This window comes from Podarcis erhardii (assembly GCF_964252035.2).
Source record: "Podarcis erhardii genome assembly, chromosome: 2".
Lineage (NCBI taxonomy): Eukaryota > Metazoa > Chordata > Lepidosauria > Squamata > Lacertidae > Podarcis > Podarcis erhardii.
In genome coordinates, this window is record NC_138498.1 from 122,351,473 (window position 1) to 122,368,749 (window position 17,277).

Here is a 17,277-nt window from a genome sequence, read left to right on the forward strand (position 1 = left end):
TTCTCTAAGGGCTCAGCTACACAGCTGCAAATAAAACATTTTATTTATGTATTTTTGAATTTTATTTATTTATTAAAGTTCTTATGTTACATCAGTAAACATTATCATATTACATCACAAGGCTTATTATACTATCATTTTCAACATGTATGCAAAGTTTATATACTAGAAGAAGAAGAAGCAAAAGCAAGGACAAAAAACTATTCCAAAATCACATATGTACCAACACATTGGACTTCCTGTGTATCCTGTTGTATATTCCTTTTTTTTTTAAAAAAAACAAATGAATGTACTCTTATTATTGTATATTTCTTTACATTTTATCTAATACATTCCTATATCAATATGTACCCTTGGTCTTATTTCTCAACTCAGTCTCTCTCCAACATCAATTGAATGCTAGCATAGATAGTGACCCTTTACTGTATTTTTGAACATATATCTTATATCTATCCCACTTTTGCATAAATTTTTGTTTTGAGTTGCCTCTCAGGCTATTTCTCAACTGCACCATTTCAGCAAATTCTTGTAGCTTGTTATGCCAAACTGCTGCATTATTGTACTGAGGCCTGATCTGAATGCATAGGAGCACCTAACAACAAAAATTAAATATGTCATGTGATTCTCTAAGGACTCAGTTGCAAATAAAAATTTTAAAATGTTTTGTAAAGTGCAATTTACAAATGTGACAACAGATGAAAACAGCGAGCTATGCAAAATTCAATGTATTTTCCAAAACGTTTTTTCTCTTCCTTTGCCATAAATAATGAATGATGAAAATGTATTTGTAACGTTGGGGTGTGTGCAGTGTGTAGTCAGCTTGCCAGTGGATTGTGTAACTGAAGTCACAACATTGTAGAAGAAAATATATCAGATAGTTAACTTAAGGTCAGCAGTAGTATATTGTACTGGAACATAGTAGAACAACTATATACAACACAGTTCTTTTAGCATCCCTATAGCCCAAGGAAGGTCTGTGGCTGAGCACCCACAAATTTTGGTGCCAGGGCCATGCATGCTGTATGGCACCTATGGCACTGGGCACCCCCTATTGTGGGGGCAAAATGGCACTCCTGTTCAGGTAAGCCATGGTTGTAAAGACTCTCCTCTTGGAAGAGAGGGGAGTGGTTGTGGGCGGGAGCCCGAGCCATCCTCTAGCAGAGGGCGTTAGCCCCCTGCCAGCCACTCACCTGGCTGGCGCCCACGCCCATCGGCAGGCACCCAATCAGGTGCCTCCAAGGGGGCGTGTACAGCAGCCTTAATACTGCGGCGCCAGACCCTCCTCGGCCTCACTCTTTGCCACCCCGTCGCGATTGTCCTCAGATTTCCAGGTCCAATCAGATGCGGCAGGGTCCCTGGGCTATGGCTTGTACTTCAGGGGACGATGCTGCGCTCAACGATGGCCAACAGGGTGGCAGGGTGAGGCCATCACGCGGGATCTCACTTTTCTTGAGTTTTTCTGGATGGAGGAGTTTCGAAATCGCCGGGTGTGCTTCAGGACCGACAACCTGGCAGTGGTGAACATACTGGCTAGGCAGTCATCTTGATCTGCAAGGGTCTCTTCCCTTCTGCGGTCGTTCGTTCTCTGGTGCCTTGAGTATAACATAATTTTTTCTTTTTTTATATATATAATATTTATTAGGTTTTAACAATAAAGAAGTTATAAAACAACAGATAGAAAAAGCACAAAAATACAAAAATACAAAAATACAAAATACAAAAATACAAAAATACAAACATTTAACATAGAAAAAAGAAAAAACAAAAAACAGAAAAGAAAAATCCCTCTTTTTTAATGTCTCATCTTTAGTTAACTTATTTTCCTGACTTCCTCACGCCTCCCTTTTTTGTATTCCATTTAAAAATTGGTTCAGCAGATTCATATCCTGTTAGTTTATCCTTAATTATTTTTCCTCACATATTATAGCTTCAAATTTTTGTCTAATATCCATCCAATCTTACATTTTATCTTATTACTAGAACTCCTTCATTTCATTTCAGTGTCATCAACATTCAAAAATTTTACAATATTTCTGTAAGTAGATTTTAAATTTCCTCCAATCTTCTTCCACCAATTCTTCTCCCTGGTCTCGGATTCTGCCAGTCATTTCCGCCATTTCCATGTAGTCCAGAGTATAACATAATTTTTTCAGCCAAATTCATACCAGGGATCAATAATGATATAGCCGATGCCTTGTCTCGCTTTCAGATGTCTCGCTTCCGGGTCGCTGGCACCTGGAGCACAACTGTTGCCCGAACCCTTTCCGGAGCACCTGTGGAACATTGGAGACGCAAAGTGATCAAGGGCGTATTAGGGTCTGTCGCACCCTCCACTCTCAGGTCTTACAAGAAGGCCTGGTGCGATTTCTTGGGCTTCAGGTCTAGGATATCTGGGCTTTCGCCTAGCGTGCCACCCACCACTGACGACGTTCTGCAATACCTTTCCCATCTCGATGATTTGGGACGTGCCCCCAAAACCTTAAAGATACATCTAGCTGCCATCAGCTTCTTTGCTAAAGCCACGTTTTCCTCCAATCCGTGCAATGACTTCCTGATCCGCAGAGCTATTGAGGGTTGGGGCAGGCTAAAACCCCCTAGGGCCGAGGGCTGTAAGCCAATTTCTTATGGGTTGCTCTCTCAGATACGGACAAAGCTTAGGTCAATCTGCTGGACCAAGTTTGAGGCCTGCCTCTTTTCCGCAGCATATGCTATCGCCTTTTTGGATGGCGGCTAACAGATTGAGATTGAATCCTGACAAGACAGAAGTACTGTTTCTGGGGGACAGGAGGCGGGCAGGTGTGGAGGACTCCCTGGTCCTGAATGGGGTACCTGTGCCCCTGAAGGACCAGGTGCGCAGCCTGGGAGTCATTTTGGACTCACAGCTGTCCATGGAGGCACAGGTTAAATCCGTGTCCAGGGCAGCTGTGTACCAGCTCCATCTGGTACGCAGGCTGAGACCCTATCTGCCTGTGGACTGCCTCGCCAGAGTGGTGTATGCTCTGGTTATCTCCCGCTTGGACTACTGCAATGCACTCTACGTGGGGCTACCTTTGAAGGTGACCCGGAAACTACAACTAATCCAGAACGCAGCAGCCAGACTGGTGACAGGGAGCGGCCGCCGAGACCATATAACACCAGTCTTGAAAGACCTACATTGGCTCCCAGTACATTTCCGAGCACAATTCAAAGTGTTGGTGCTGACCTTTAAAGCCCTAAACGGCCTCGGTCCAATATACCTGAAGGAGCGTCTCCACCCCCATCGTTCTGCCCGGACACTGAGGTCCAGCTCCGAGGGCCTTCTGGCGGTTCCCTCACTGCGAGAAGCCAAGTTACAAGGAACCAGGCAGAGGACCTTTTCGGTAGTGGCGCCCACCCTGTGGAATGCCCTCCCACCAGATGTCAAAGAGAAGAACAACTACCAGACTTTTAGAAGACATCTGAAGGCAGCCCTGTTTAGGGATGCTTTTAATGTTTGATGTATCATAGTATTTTAATATTCTTTTGGAAGCCGCCCAGAGTGGCTGGGGAGGCCCAGCCAGATGGGCGGGGTATAAATAATAAATTATTATTATTATTATTATTATTATTATTATTATTTGGCGCCCTGAGAGTTGGCGAAGTTGTAGCCGAGGTTAGCGCAAACGGCTCATCGCGCGGCCTCCTTATGGAGGGCGTGCAGTTGTCCGAAACTAGCATGACGGTGCGGATACGTCAATCCAAAACTGATCAGGCTGGTAGGGGTGTTCTGGTTAAACTTACAGCGTCAGCGCAGCAGGGCCCATGCCCAGTCAAGGACACTAGGCGGTACCTTTACCTCAGGCCTCTCGGCCCGGGTCCACTTCTGGTTCACGGAGATGGGTCACCTTTATTGAGACACCAGTTCACAAGGGTACTCCGCAAAGCTATTGATGCTTGTGGTTTATCTTCCCAGGATTATGCTGTACACTCATTCAGGATTGGCGCCACCACAACAGCTGCGCGCTTGGGTCTGACTGCGGATAAGATTAAGGAGATGGGCCGATGGAAATCCAATGCTTATAAAGGTTATATTCGCTAGAATACGCTCAGCTACATTGCCCCTACTTACCCGTTTTTCTTTCCTTTCATTCTCAGCCATTTTCAGGAGAAGTCTGTGGATTTGCGGCCACAGTATAGTCCATTGGGCTCGCATACGGTCGGCCAGCTGCGGCCTCACTCCTTATCTTGGATTGCCACCTGGAGTTCGAGTTTCCTGGTTTTCGAGACGAGGCATGCGTTGGGAAGAGCTAATGCCATTGCTGAGGGAGAGAGTAGCCACGTTCGGCCCTCCCGACATCCTTCTCATTCATTTAGGGGAGAATGACCTTGTTAATAGAAGAAGTGCGGACTTGTCGTGGAACATAAAAAGAGACTTGGATGTGATTGCTGCCTTGTGCCCCGGAACAACGGTGTTCTGGTCCTCCTTCCTGAAGAGAGTTGTTTGGTGCGGTGCGCAGAACTGTATGGCCATTGAAAAAACCAGGAAACTCTTAAATCGGGTGATATCCCGTTGGGTGCGCTTTATGAATGGCCGAGTCATTTCTCATGACCGTATCCAGATTGGCAACCAGGCCTTGTATCGGAATGACGGGGTTCATCTCTCAGACCAGGGGAATGACATTTGGTTAGATAGCGTCAGCAGCAGCATTAGGGATTGGTTACAGCTGTGAGGGTATTGGCGGCGAGCCCCTTTTGGGCTCGGGTGGTGGTTAGGCATTGGAATAATGTGTTGTGGTGTCGAAGGGCTAGGTGTGGCCATTGCCTATGCCTTCAATTTTGGGGTATTCCGTTAAAGGAATCTGGCAGTTGTGTATTCTGTCCGATGCCTGCTTGGCGGGAGGCCATGGCACAACCCTCGGTGACATCAGGGGAGAGCCTATAGTTGGATTAGCATCAACAGGCTCCACCTACTGGTGAATAAACCCCCTTGTTTCAGACTCACCCCTCTCAGAGGGGGTGGAGTCAGCTGGCGTAATCCAATGCCTAAGCCAATACCTTTTCACTTGCTGTAATCAATAAAGTTGTGGCCTTTTCTTGCCCATTAACCTTATATCACGTGTCCTTGTGTATTCATTCCACTTTGGGGGGATCGGGTCCTCGAACCACAAACTTACAGATAATGTTAAAAGATCCCGTCAAATTTCTTCATTTAGTCAAATGGTTGCCATTCAAACTTCCTTCTAAGCTTGTTCTGCTGCCTAATATTGATCTCAGAGAACGCAGCACCTCTACTAACAACCACCATCGCTAGCCTAACCCTGTTTTGTCTATAGTGACCCATTTCAGGTAAGACCTGCTCACCTCTCACTCATGAACAGGGAAGGTGGTGTTGCAGGGGCTCCCCCTAAGACTTCCTCCCTCTTAGTTGGAGTGCTAATTTGGCATCTCCCAAGCTCCACTAAGCTCCAGTCTTGGTTGAAGGGTCTGTGTTTATTGCTCGAGCCTGAATGAAGTGTCTGGGTGGCTGGTGTTACTCTTTGATTTATATGGGGATTTGTAATGTTTTTGTCCCATTGATACACTTTAAACCAATCTATTCCACCTTTTATACACGCCAGCATTTATTGTATTTCTTCTTCGCTTTCTTTTTGCAGTTTCTTTTATTTCTTTTTTCTAAAGATCAGTTAATAGCCGTGTGCTGGGAATCTGTTTCTATGAACCTGCACAATTTGATGCTGAGCCAAGAAGGCATCTCTCAACTAATTAAGAAAGGTATATTTTCCTGCAGTACCCAATGCCTTGTTAGCCAGAATTCCCTTTCAGTTCAATGGGACACACAGAACCTGGACTTATATACCTGGGAGTAAGCCCCATGGGGCCTATGCCTTAAAGAAACAAGCAGTTGATAATTCTTAATGGTCTAACTGTGGGTGGGTTTTTGTGGAGATCAGAGGCTGGCATGTCTCTGAACAGGGCTGGATTTAGGTTTGATGAGGCCCCAAGCGACTGAGGATTATGGGGCCCTTCATATGTCCACCTGTCCTTTGTCAACAACTAATTGTCGCTGGATTTTGTGTTGAATATAGGCTATGCTGTAATTTATGGACCTAATAGGTCCATGCACAACACAAAACACTGTTGCTGTATGTTTATATTATTTGTTTTTTATCTTATATTTTGGAAACGTACATGCAGTTTTTTCCCCTTTAACCTTTTTTGGGGGGATCCTAAGAGAGTGGGCCGTACGCTATGGCTTCTTTAGCTTATACGTAAATCTGACACTGTCTCTGAATACCATTTGTTGCAGAACAAGACCACCAAAGGGCTGTTACCCCCATGCCCTGCTTGTGAGCTTCCCAAAGGTGTATGATCAGACACTGCAATATATGGGATGCTGGACTAGATGGGACTTGGCCTCATCTGGCTGCAGAGTTTTCCTAATGCTGTTGAGGCCAAACTTGCACACACACACACACACACACACACACACACACCAAACTTTGGCACAGCACCTGTGATTTCTTATAAACATGGTTTTTCCCAGCTCTGCACCTGCCACCCAAACTTCGCAATGACTAAAGTTTGTTGCAGTGTCAAATTTATTCTCCTTATAATTATCAAAATCATAGCTATTTATTCCTGCCAAGATCAAGAGATATTTCTGGAGGTTGCCAGGACAGCACAATCAAGGACAGCAGGAAGTTATATCTAGCTCTGTGCCTGGGGAGAAAGGTAGATGCAGAGAATAGCTGATATGTCAGAGACAGTCTGAATGAACAGCTGAGGCAAACCTGAATGTTACCCATACTGGGAAAGTCACTGCAGCTTTCCTCTTGCAAGTGTTTTTGACTTCTGATTACCTGGCTGGGCAAGAGAAAGGAGCAGCCAAAAGAGAAGTGTAGGTAAAGGTAAAGGGACCCCTGACCATTAGGTCCAGTCGCAAACAACTCTGGGGTTGCGGTGCTCATCTCGCTTTATTGGCCGAGGGAGTCGGAATATGCCCGCATGACTAAGCCACTTCTGACGAACCAGAGCAGTGCACGGAAACACAGTTTACCTTCCTGCTGGAGCGGTACCTATTTATCTACTTGCACTTTGATATGCTTTCTAACTGCTAGGTTGGCAGTAGCAGGAACTGAGCAATGGAACTTACACCGTCACGGGGATTCGAACCGCCGGCCTTTTGATAGGCAAACCTTAGCCTCTGTGGTTTAGACCACAGCACCACCCACATGTAGGAGGTACAGGCAAAATGATTTCCCTCCTGCTTTTCCTGCTAACGACACATGGAGACTGCGAAAATCAAGGAAAAGTATGTCCCTTGAATCTGATCTGGGAAGAAAGTGAAACACAGAATTACTACCGGCCCGGAGACTTCCTAATTGCTGGGATCATATCTCCAAGTATGTTGACTCTAGAAGAACCATACATTTTTTCCCAGATTCCCTCAAAAAGGCTTGGATGGTAAGTAATTAGATGCCACTGGATGTCCTGCTTCTCCAACACCCCTCCAACAGTTTCTACTTAATTCATAATAATAAAGGCAATTTTCCACTTTGAAAGATGTGTGTTTTCTTTCTTTCTTTGCAATGGAATTTTCAATCTCCTAGTTTTTATTTTTAAGTGGTAAATAGATTTACACCTTGTAACTAGGTGATCCTCAGATAAAGAGCGGTATATAAATTTATTACATAAATAATAATAAAAATATATTCCTTATCTCAGCCCAAACTGCAAACATACATATCATTGTTTGGGGATGAGCTACTTTGAGATTGCCTAGAAATAACATTTGTTTTCTTTACATGGTAAATAGGTTTCTGACATTTTTTATTTGATGTTTCATTGCAGTTTTACGCCTAGGTTCTACTGGCACATCTTGTCCTTCTTGTTCTCCGTTCAGGAGATCAACCGGGATTCCAGGTTCTTACCCAACATCTCCTTGGGCTACAACCTCTTTGAGAACTTTTTTGATGGAAGGATGACTTCCGATGCAATGATAGACTTGCTTGCAGGGGGGCAAAGCAATATTCCAAACTATAGCTGTGGAAGATGGAATAACCTTCTGGCTGTTCTTGAAGGGAGCAATTCTGCCATCTCGAAAGAGATTTCAGCCATGTCTGGCATCTACAAAATCCCACAGGTATGAAGGATCGGGACAAGAAATAAATTCCACTTTCTTTCCAGGAGAGTCAATATGGGAAATGAAAAAGTGAGAAAACCCTTAGTGATAGTAGATCTTTCTTGCAGCATCCACCAATCTGGCACTCTCCAAATATTTCAGACTAAAACTGCAATCAACCTCAGCAAGCACATTTTTTTCAGACAATAACAGATAATAAGTAATAACAGACAATAAATACAGTATCTATTCCTTTTCCTGAAAATCAAACAAATCACTAATCTCTTCCTTTCCTCACTAGATCAGTTATGGCGTTATGACTCAGAAACTGGATGAGAAAATTGAAGCCCCCTTTGTCTACCAAATGGTTCCCAAGGGGGAATGTCAGTATTGGGGGATTGTCAAGTTGCTCCTGAATTTTGGATGGACGTGGGTTGGCCTCTTGGTTTCAGACAATGATAATGGAGAAAGGTTCTTGAGTGCCTTGACACCTCTGATGACGAACAATGGAATTTGCATCGCCTTATTAAAAAGAATACCAGAACATAACGTAGATCCATATCTCATCCCAAGTGAACCATTTACCATATGGGACCAAGTCAAAATATTTGTTTACTATAAAAGCAGTCAAGGGGCATGGACTGAACTCATGATAATACAACAATTTCTTGAGAAACAAATCGGGGGGAAAGTCTGGATCTCAATAGGTCTTCTAGACATTAATTTTGGTTTTCATAGTGCTCCTGATCTTTTCCAGTACATCCATGGATCTTTGTCCTTCATAATGAAGCCCCAACTAAGGAACAAATACCAATCCTATGTGCCACTTTCCAAAATTCTTGGACAGTTTTGGGATAAAGCATTTCATTGTTTATATAGAAAGGACACATTGGCTGTGAAAGGTCGGACAAGATGCACAGAGAATGAGAAACTGGAGATGGTGCCTGAAGAGGAGCTGGAGAGAGCCCTGTCTCAAGACAGCTACATCACGTACTTCAGTGTCCAAGCTGTGGCTCAGGCTTTAAAAGCTGCATATTCATCCAGATCAAAGGTCATGCTGATGGCAAGTGGAAGAGACAGCCTGGAACGTCAAAGGCTACAGCCATGGCAGGTATTTCCTTTTCCTTGTTGCAAATTTTCCCACCACTGGATTCAGATTTAGGACTGAGATTTTTATTTCTTTTTGCTCCTTTTGGTGGAGAATCTCATTAGTGAGTCTTGTGGCAGAAGCAGACCTTTCTGCCTATTGTGGTTATGTCAGAACAGTCCCCCACCATCTAGTTCTTCCTCTCTGGCGCCCTGAGAGAGATGCAGCCATCATAGCAGAAGTTGGTTCCTCCTCATCTTCCACTGTGTCTCTGCTGGGACTTAAAATTGCCCATCAACTGTAAAGCAGAAGGAATTTTTAATTCTATATTAATATCTAAACTTTTACATGATAAAATTGGCCTTTGTCAAAAGAGTGCAGGGCGGTTTAACAACTTGGATAGTATGAAACACACTGTAAAACTACAGAAAGAACAAGAAAAGCAAAGAGCTTCTCAGCTTGTTGGAAAAGCTGTTGAAAGAAACAGATTTTGTTAAAATGATTTATATTTAAATTATATTAACTGTTAAAAAATTTACCTCTATGCCAATAAATTAGCACAACCCAATGATAATGGGAGACGATGTCCTCCTTTGTGGCACTGTGCAAGTTCTACTGAAAGCGGCTACACTATGAACGGAAAGGAGAAGTCTTCAATTTGCAGGCTTCCACAATACCTAGAATACTGAGCAACAAAAGTTTCAATCTCATGATAGTATGTATGTGCAAATTCCCCCTACTTTCAGATAATTTTACCAGGCAGGGGGACTACTCTGAACAGCCACACATCCCACTCCTACGCTCTTGGCTGTGAGGAGACCTGTGCAGGCCCTATTGACAAATAACCTTCTCTGGTGATACAGTGAGCAGCTGAGGAAATGGTGTTCTGTTCATAAGGTCAGGGTCTAACTGTGCACTAGGAGTGCCAATATGGCCCCTATGCCTGGGCCTGTAGGTGTCATGCAGCGTGCATGGCTCTGGCACCAAAATTTGTGGATGCCCGACCCCTTCATGGGGAATTGTGTAGGTGCTTGGGTACCCAGGGCCCCATGGAGTTGGCATCTATGCTGTGCACTGATTTGTAGGACCACCTATGTTCAAAAAGTTTGGTATTTGTGCTATTTTTATTTTTTAAGAAGTATTTTTATTGTCTTTTGTATTTATCTTATTCCCGGGAAACCTTATTAATTTATACAATGAGTTGCCTACAAATGTTCTAATAAAGAAAAAGGAATGGCTGCAAAAGGCTCACGAGTCCAGATGAAATATGCACAGACCCCAATTCCTAGGAGATTAGAGCTCAAAGTGTAGAGGGCTCATATTCAACTTTTCTATTTTATAAATGATGGTGTTTTTTAACTGCTCTTCCAGCTCCACCCTTTCTTAGGAGGACTCCAGTTTTTGAATACTTCCATGGGCAGCCTCAGATTGGATGAGAATGGGGAGATTCCATTCTACTATGACATTGAGAACTGGGTGATGTTTCCCAATAAGTCTCGTGTAAGAGTGCCGGTTGGGAGTGTAAGGAGAGACGGACCCACTGACACCAAGTTCACAATCAACTCACAAGCCATTGTGTGGCCCAAGTGGTTTGAGAAGGTATGGCATTCTACTTTATCCCGCATTACATCTGTAATGGTCTAATCACTTGCTGAATAATCCCAAGGGCACATTGACTACAGCCCTTTGCACACCTGCTGGGGAGTAAGGGCTCATTGAGACTTCCATTTGTGCCACAATGCGACTTACAAGTCCTGATCTGTGTCTGAGCAGGATTTTTGTTTTATGGTGTCTTTTTCTGCCAGCACTTTCCTGTGGAAACCTGAATTGCCATTTGCTCTGATTCACTGCTAAAAGGAAGGAAGGAAGGAAGGAAGGAAGGGAGGGAGGGAGGGAGGGAGGGAGGGAGGGAGGGAGGGAGGGAGGGAGGAAGGAAGGAAGGAAGGAAGGAAGGAAGGAAGGAAGGAAGGAAGGAAGGAAGGAAGGGGCTGATTTGACATGGACCTGTGAGTAGAAAGATGGCCCAAAAGGAATCAGTGGAGTGCAGGATTTCCAAAGTCAGCCCAGGGGGTGAATGAGATTCATGTCCAGATTTCAGGAAGCAAGGAGTGGAAAGGAGAGCTTTTGCTACCTGGAATCTTGATGGCATCTCCTGGCCTCAGTGCTTAGATGTTTAACAACCATGGTGTTAGCTTTGGAAAAAGAATAATAAAGTAACCATAATTTAGGAGGCAGTTTTTGAAGTTGGAGTCTTCAGGTGGTGGTATGTTTAACTGCTTCTCCCATTGCTCTGTCCCAGCTGCTGCCAACCTAGCAGTTCAAAAGCATATGAGTGCAAGTAGATTAATAAGTACCATTGCAGTGGGAATGTAAATAGTGTTTCTGTGCACTCTGGCACTCATCACAGTGTCCTATTGCTCCAGAAGCGGTTTAGTCATGCTGCCATATGACCCAGAAAGCTGCCTGAGGACGAACCACTGCTCCCTTGGCCTGAAAGTGGAGATGAGCGCCACATCCCATAGTCAAATTTCACTGGACTTAACCATCTAGGGGTCCTTTGATTTTAACTTCATATGTATATTTTATTGCTGCTGTTTTGTTATCACTGTCATTCTAGGATTTGTCATTTGCTTTTTGGATACTTTTGTATAGAATATGCAGATATAATTGTCCGAACAAGAAAGGAAACACACCAAAGAGTTTTCCCTGCCACGTTGTCCTGCATCAAAATGCTTCCCCGGAAAAGTGCCTGGGGTCAGTGGGAATAGGGACCCTTGGTAGGTCCATTCCAAACTCCATAAATGAATGACAGAGACACAAATAGTCCTGACACTTTCTGTTTGATGCATGTTCTCTATGTTTAGACTGTACCTAGCTCCAGGTGTACCAAAAGCTGTCAACCTGGATACGCCAAAGTGGTTCAAGAAGGAAAGCCCGTTTGCTGCTATGCTTGTGCCCCATGTGCAGAAGGGACCATCTCTGCTCAGGAAGGTGGGTGAATATAAACGGGAGCCCTTTTGAGAATAGGAATTGTGGAAACATTCACTTGGAGACACTTTCTGTGAAGAGTCAAAAGACATTTTTGAATGTGTCTCTTTTTTTGGCTTCTCTATTCATCTATGTTCATTCTAGGAAGTGGAAACAAAGAATGAAAAGGAAGCAATTGGTGGTCTACAAATTAATGATCATGGTGAGGGCATCCTCAGTGGTCAAATATATTATTTATATAAGGTAAAACCATTTATATAAGGTAAAACCATGGAACAGGACAGTATAAATTCAGCAAAAGCTGTACAAGAAGCACCTCTGTGGGAGGTCACTGCCTTTCAGCTTTACCTATATTGCAAGGTTGTTTGGGTGATAAAACTGAGAATCCTTTGAAAACCACCTCTATCATCATGGAGGAAGGCAACAGTATAAGCAGAAATATTAAATAAGCAAATGAAATAACCAATTTTCTCCACTCCCTTTTTAGACATTCTTTTTACCTGACCCTCCCTTATATGGACATCGTTCCCCCTAAAATGTAATAGAACATAGATGGTTATGGATTTAAATGATGCTAAAGCACTCCTTTTTCCTCCTTAGATGCAAAACATTGCACCAAATGCCCCGAAGATCAGCATCCAAACAAGGGTCAAGTTCAATGTGTTCCCAAACGTATCGCCTTCCTGACCTATGAAGAAACTTTGGGGAGTGTTCTAGCTTCCATTACTATCTTGCTGCTATTAATGACAAGCAATGTTTTAGGAATCTTCCTTAAGTACAAAGAAACTTCCATAGTCAAAGCCAATAACCGGGACCTCTCCTACATCCTCCTTGTATCCCTCCTGGTCTCTTTTTCGTCCTCCTTCCTATTCATTGGCCGGCCAAGGAAGGAGACCTGCCTTCTCCGACAAATGGTCTTCAGCATCATCTTCTCAGTTGCCGTCTCTTCTTTGTTGGCTAAAACCATCACTGTGGTGCTGGCCTTCATGGCCACCAAGCCAGGGAACAGAGTGAGGAGATGGCTGGGGAAAAGTCTGGCCAACGCTGTTGTCATTTCCTGTTCCAGTGTCCAAGTTCTCATCTGCACCACCTGGCTGAGTACCTCTCCCCCATTCCCAGAGTCTGACATGCACTCTCAGCCTGCAGAGATTATCCTGCAATGCAATGAAGGGTCTGTGGCCATGTTTTATAGTGCCCTGGGCTACATGGGCTTCCTGGCTGCTATCTGCTTTGTGGTGGCTTTCCTAGCCAGGAAGCTGCCTGGGGCCTTCAATGAGGCCAAGCTGATCACCTTCAGCATGCTGGTCTTCTGCAGTGTTTGGGTGTCCTTTGTGCCCACCTACCTGAGCACCAAGGGGAAATACATGGTAGCCGTGCAGGTCTTCTCTATGTTGGCCTCCAGTGCTGGTCTCCTGGGCTGCATCTTCATCCCAAAGTGCTACATCATTATACTGAGACCTGATCTGAACACAAAGGAGCACTTGACAACAAAAACCTAAAGATGGCAGCAGATTCTCCAGGCTATATAAAGGGATGGGTTCTGCTTAAAACAGAATATTAATCAGAAACAGTTGGTGTGAACTTAATTCAGGTTTGATACAGGACCTTGGGACATGTAGTGGGCTTCAGGGTCCCTGTTATTATTCTACAATAGGTACTTACATACAGTTACATAGCCTTTATCCTTTTCTTTTTTGCCAGAAGAAGGTTCACTATATATATATACATGTTAAAGCTTGTATACTTGCTAAAAGTTGGTGATGATCCGTTGCTGTTGCTTGAGCTGCCTGAAGATGCTTCCCTGGTGGCTTTTGAGGGCTTAGATTCTTAGATGAATCAAGATGCAATGTGGCCACCCAAGGAGGAGAAACTTCTGAGCTTTATTGCAATATAAAAGAGGGACACTATTTTAACCTTTCTGAGTTATAAAAAAGGGCAGCAAGGCTTGAAGTAATATAAGTACTTCTAACATGGTGTGATATTATCCTGTTTCTTTCCCATTAAACATTCGTTGGTGGGATGCAAAGTGTGGGTTCCACCAAATGCTCTTTTCAGAGTTCAAGCATTTGTAAGGTTTTCCTTCCATGGGGATTTTCTGATGAAAAGTAACACTTGAGCTAAACCTGAAGTGACTTTCACATTTGAAACATGAATACATTATTAAAGCAGTGTGACTATCATCAATAATTTTTTGCAAATTACATCTCAATTGTTTATGTCGCTTTATTTTCTTTAAATGTACCATCTTTTCTCGTTTATAAGATGCCCCCATGTAATAATAATAATATAGTGGACAATTGAGTTGCGAACTTGATCTGTGTGGGAAACACGTTTCAACCCGCAGTGTTATCAACCCACAGTGCCGCGTCTGCGTACGCGTGGGTTCCGATTCAGCGCTTCTGGCCATGTACAAAGAGCGATTTAGCGTTTCTGCGCGTGCACAAGCGCCAGAACCCAGAAGTAACCTGTTGAGAGCCAGTGTGGTGTAGTGGTTAAGAGCGGTAGTCTCGTAATCTGGGGAACAGGGTTCGCTTCCCCCTCCTCCACATGCAACTGCTGGGTGACCTTGGGCCAGTCACACTTCTCTGAAGTCTCTCAGCCCCACTCACCTCACAGAGTGTTTGTTGTGGGGGAGGAAGGGAAAGGAGAATGTTAGCCGCTTTGAGACTCCTTAAAGGGAGTGAAAGGCGGGATATCAAATCCAAACTCTTCTTCTTCTTCCGGTACTTCCGGGTTCAGCGATGTGCGCAACCCGAAATCACACAACCCAAATGTCTGTAACCCAAGGTATGACTGTAATAATTTAGAGGGCGGGCTGTACCGAATAGGCCCTCTGCCTGGTTCGCTTTAACCTCACTTCTTGCAGTGATGGAACCTCCAGAAGAGCCTTGCAGCTGAACCTCAGTGTCCAGGCTGAATGAAGGGGATGGAGACAATCCTTCAGTTATAAGACGATACCTTTTTTAAAAAATCCAAAGAGATCATCCAAAGATGTTGAGTCGCTTGTATGGCTCTGCAGCACTGCCACCACAACCCAACAAGGGAAGTCCGCTGCTGGTGCTCTTACTTCAATTTGTGGTCTATTCACTGCCAGAGGGGTAGAGGCATGGGGAGGACATTGTTGGTGCTTAATGCCAGGGTGTTTAAAAGTCCAACAACCTATGTTTCCCACACTTTGCAAAAGCTGCAGATATTTCAGTCTTAAACTCCGCTGGGGCACTTTTAGCTAGGGAATGAGTCAAACCCAATATTTTTCAAACTTTTCCTTAAATCTAGTTCTCCCCTCTGTCATATTTTGAAGAGCAAAATAGAGGACACATTTGCCAACTTCTACTTTTATCGCTATGACAACTCTCATTTTTAAAAAGTGGACATGCTCTGGAAAAAGAGGACATATGTCTGCTAGTTTCTCTTTGCCACTGAGCAGCTGCTTGGAGTCACAGGACTCTGTTTACATTCCAGAAACCTTCCAGGCTGTTGGAAGTCTCACGGAGGCAGGAGACGGATGTGATGTTTACTGGTTTCATGTTTCCTTTGTTTGAGTTGCTCTCTGCTTTCATAGAGAGAGGATGTATATTTCTTTGCTGTCTGTGTAGCTTAGAAATAAAAGTATTTGCAATGTAGTCCAAACCTCTCGTCTCTTTCCTGTGCTGGAAACTCTGCTGAATGGGGGAACGTGCCTTGGAGCCTCATCAAAGGCTCAGGGCGTCGGGAGGGCAATTCCGGAAGATGAGCTTAATCAGCGTGGCCGAGCGGAGATCCCGACAATAGCAACCCGAACAGGGCTCCCTGGACATCTGTGTCATGGTCCAATCCTGAAAGTGTAACTGCTTTATGTTCTGTGTTCCTGCTGCTTGGGGCTTCAGTGAATTGGTCTTAGAACACAACTAGTGGTAACTTAAATTAATAAATTAACTTTTAACTGTCATGTCAATGACCAATAAAAGCAGTGCCATCTGTGACTTGATCATGGATGGGGGAATTGACCTGGCATGAGTAACCCAGGTTTGGTTGGACACAGCAGCTTGCCCTGTTCTTGCCACTGCTTGTATGCCAGGTTTCTCTTACGCACAGCAACTCAGGTCGTGTTGGCAGGGAGTGGGGTTGCAGTGAGTTTTTAGGAAGTCTTTAGTTTTCACCAAGCGACCTATTAGGAGGACACAGTTTTCTGAGTTCTGGAACTCTGGCAATAGGGGCAGTGCAGGATTCCTGTTGGTGTACCAGCCTCCCTGCTGCACCAAGGACTCCCTACTTCAGCTGCTTCAGGTTGTGTCAGATGTTCTCCTGGAAACACCTCATCTGGAGGTCCAAGGGAATTTTAACATGCATGCTAACACGATCTTACAAGGGACTGCTCAGACTTCACGGAAAACATGGCCTCCATGGGGCTGTCCCTGAATAAATCTGGCCTGTGTCATCGCTGTGGACATTCCTAAGATGTGCTGCTTCCCTCTGTGGATGTGGGTGATCTGACAATTCGAATGACCCAGCTCCCCTTCTTCATGGATCCCCCCAAAATGTTTGTGTTGACACCCAAAAATAGCCCATTTGAGGATTCCTAAAGACAAGCACAATCCTAAGAACGGGTGAGACTTGCAGTGAGGAGCACTGCTTGCTTTTTGTTTGTGATACAGAGCATGTACTTTATTTTTCTTACTAGCAAAACTACTTAGGATATGATGGAACAAAATTCGGAAACAAAGAAAACTTCTCATCCCAATGCATTTGAAAAGAAATATCAAAACTCAAAAGTCTAGACCTCAGATGCTCAAACATGATCATTCATGGCACTGGGGAATGGAAAAGAAAGACTCTCAGCAGCATAGGGGCTATTTAACACACCATGAATTATCTTACCTTGCCTTTGATTCTGATATTGGGCTGGTTTTTCTCACAGGCAGTCTTTGGCTCAATCCCTAGAGCTTTGGTTAGAGTAAGGATAATTATACGAGAGGAAACGTCACCTTGGCAACACCATAGATTTTTTATGTGGCTTGAGGCGCAGGTGCAGAGGTGAAGGAAAACATGTTTATGAGAATTCACAGAAGTAGCTCCCTGGTTTTGACATGGGTCAGTGTGGGGAAAAGGTTAGCTTGGCCTTTAACTAACCAAGTACCTTCAT

The 17,277-nt window shown here is 44.1% G+C and overlaps 1 protein-coding gene across 1 annotated transcript; it reads left to right on the forward strand.

The window, feature by feature from the left end:
- Positions 1-8,867: 8,867 nt before the first annotated feature.
- LOC309336957 (vomeronasal type-2 receptor 26-like) lies at positions 8,868-13,811 on the forward strand. The gene is made up of 4 exons (XM_081853497.1): positions 8,868-9,191; positions 10,539-10,766; positions 12,032-12,158; positions 12,756-13,811. The coding sequence occupies exons 1-4, from the start codon at positions 9,018-9,020 to the stop codon at positions 13,652-13,654; spliced, it is 1,428 nt and encodes a 475-aa protein (XP_081709623.1). The 5' UTR covers positions 8,868-9,017; the 3' UTR covers positions 13,655-13,811.
- Positions 13,812-17,277: the final 3,466 nt, after the last annotated feature.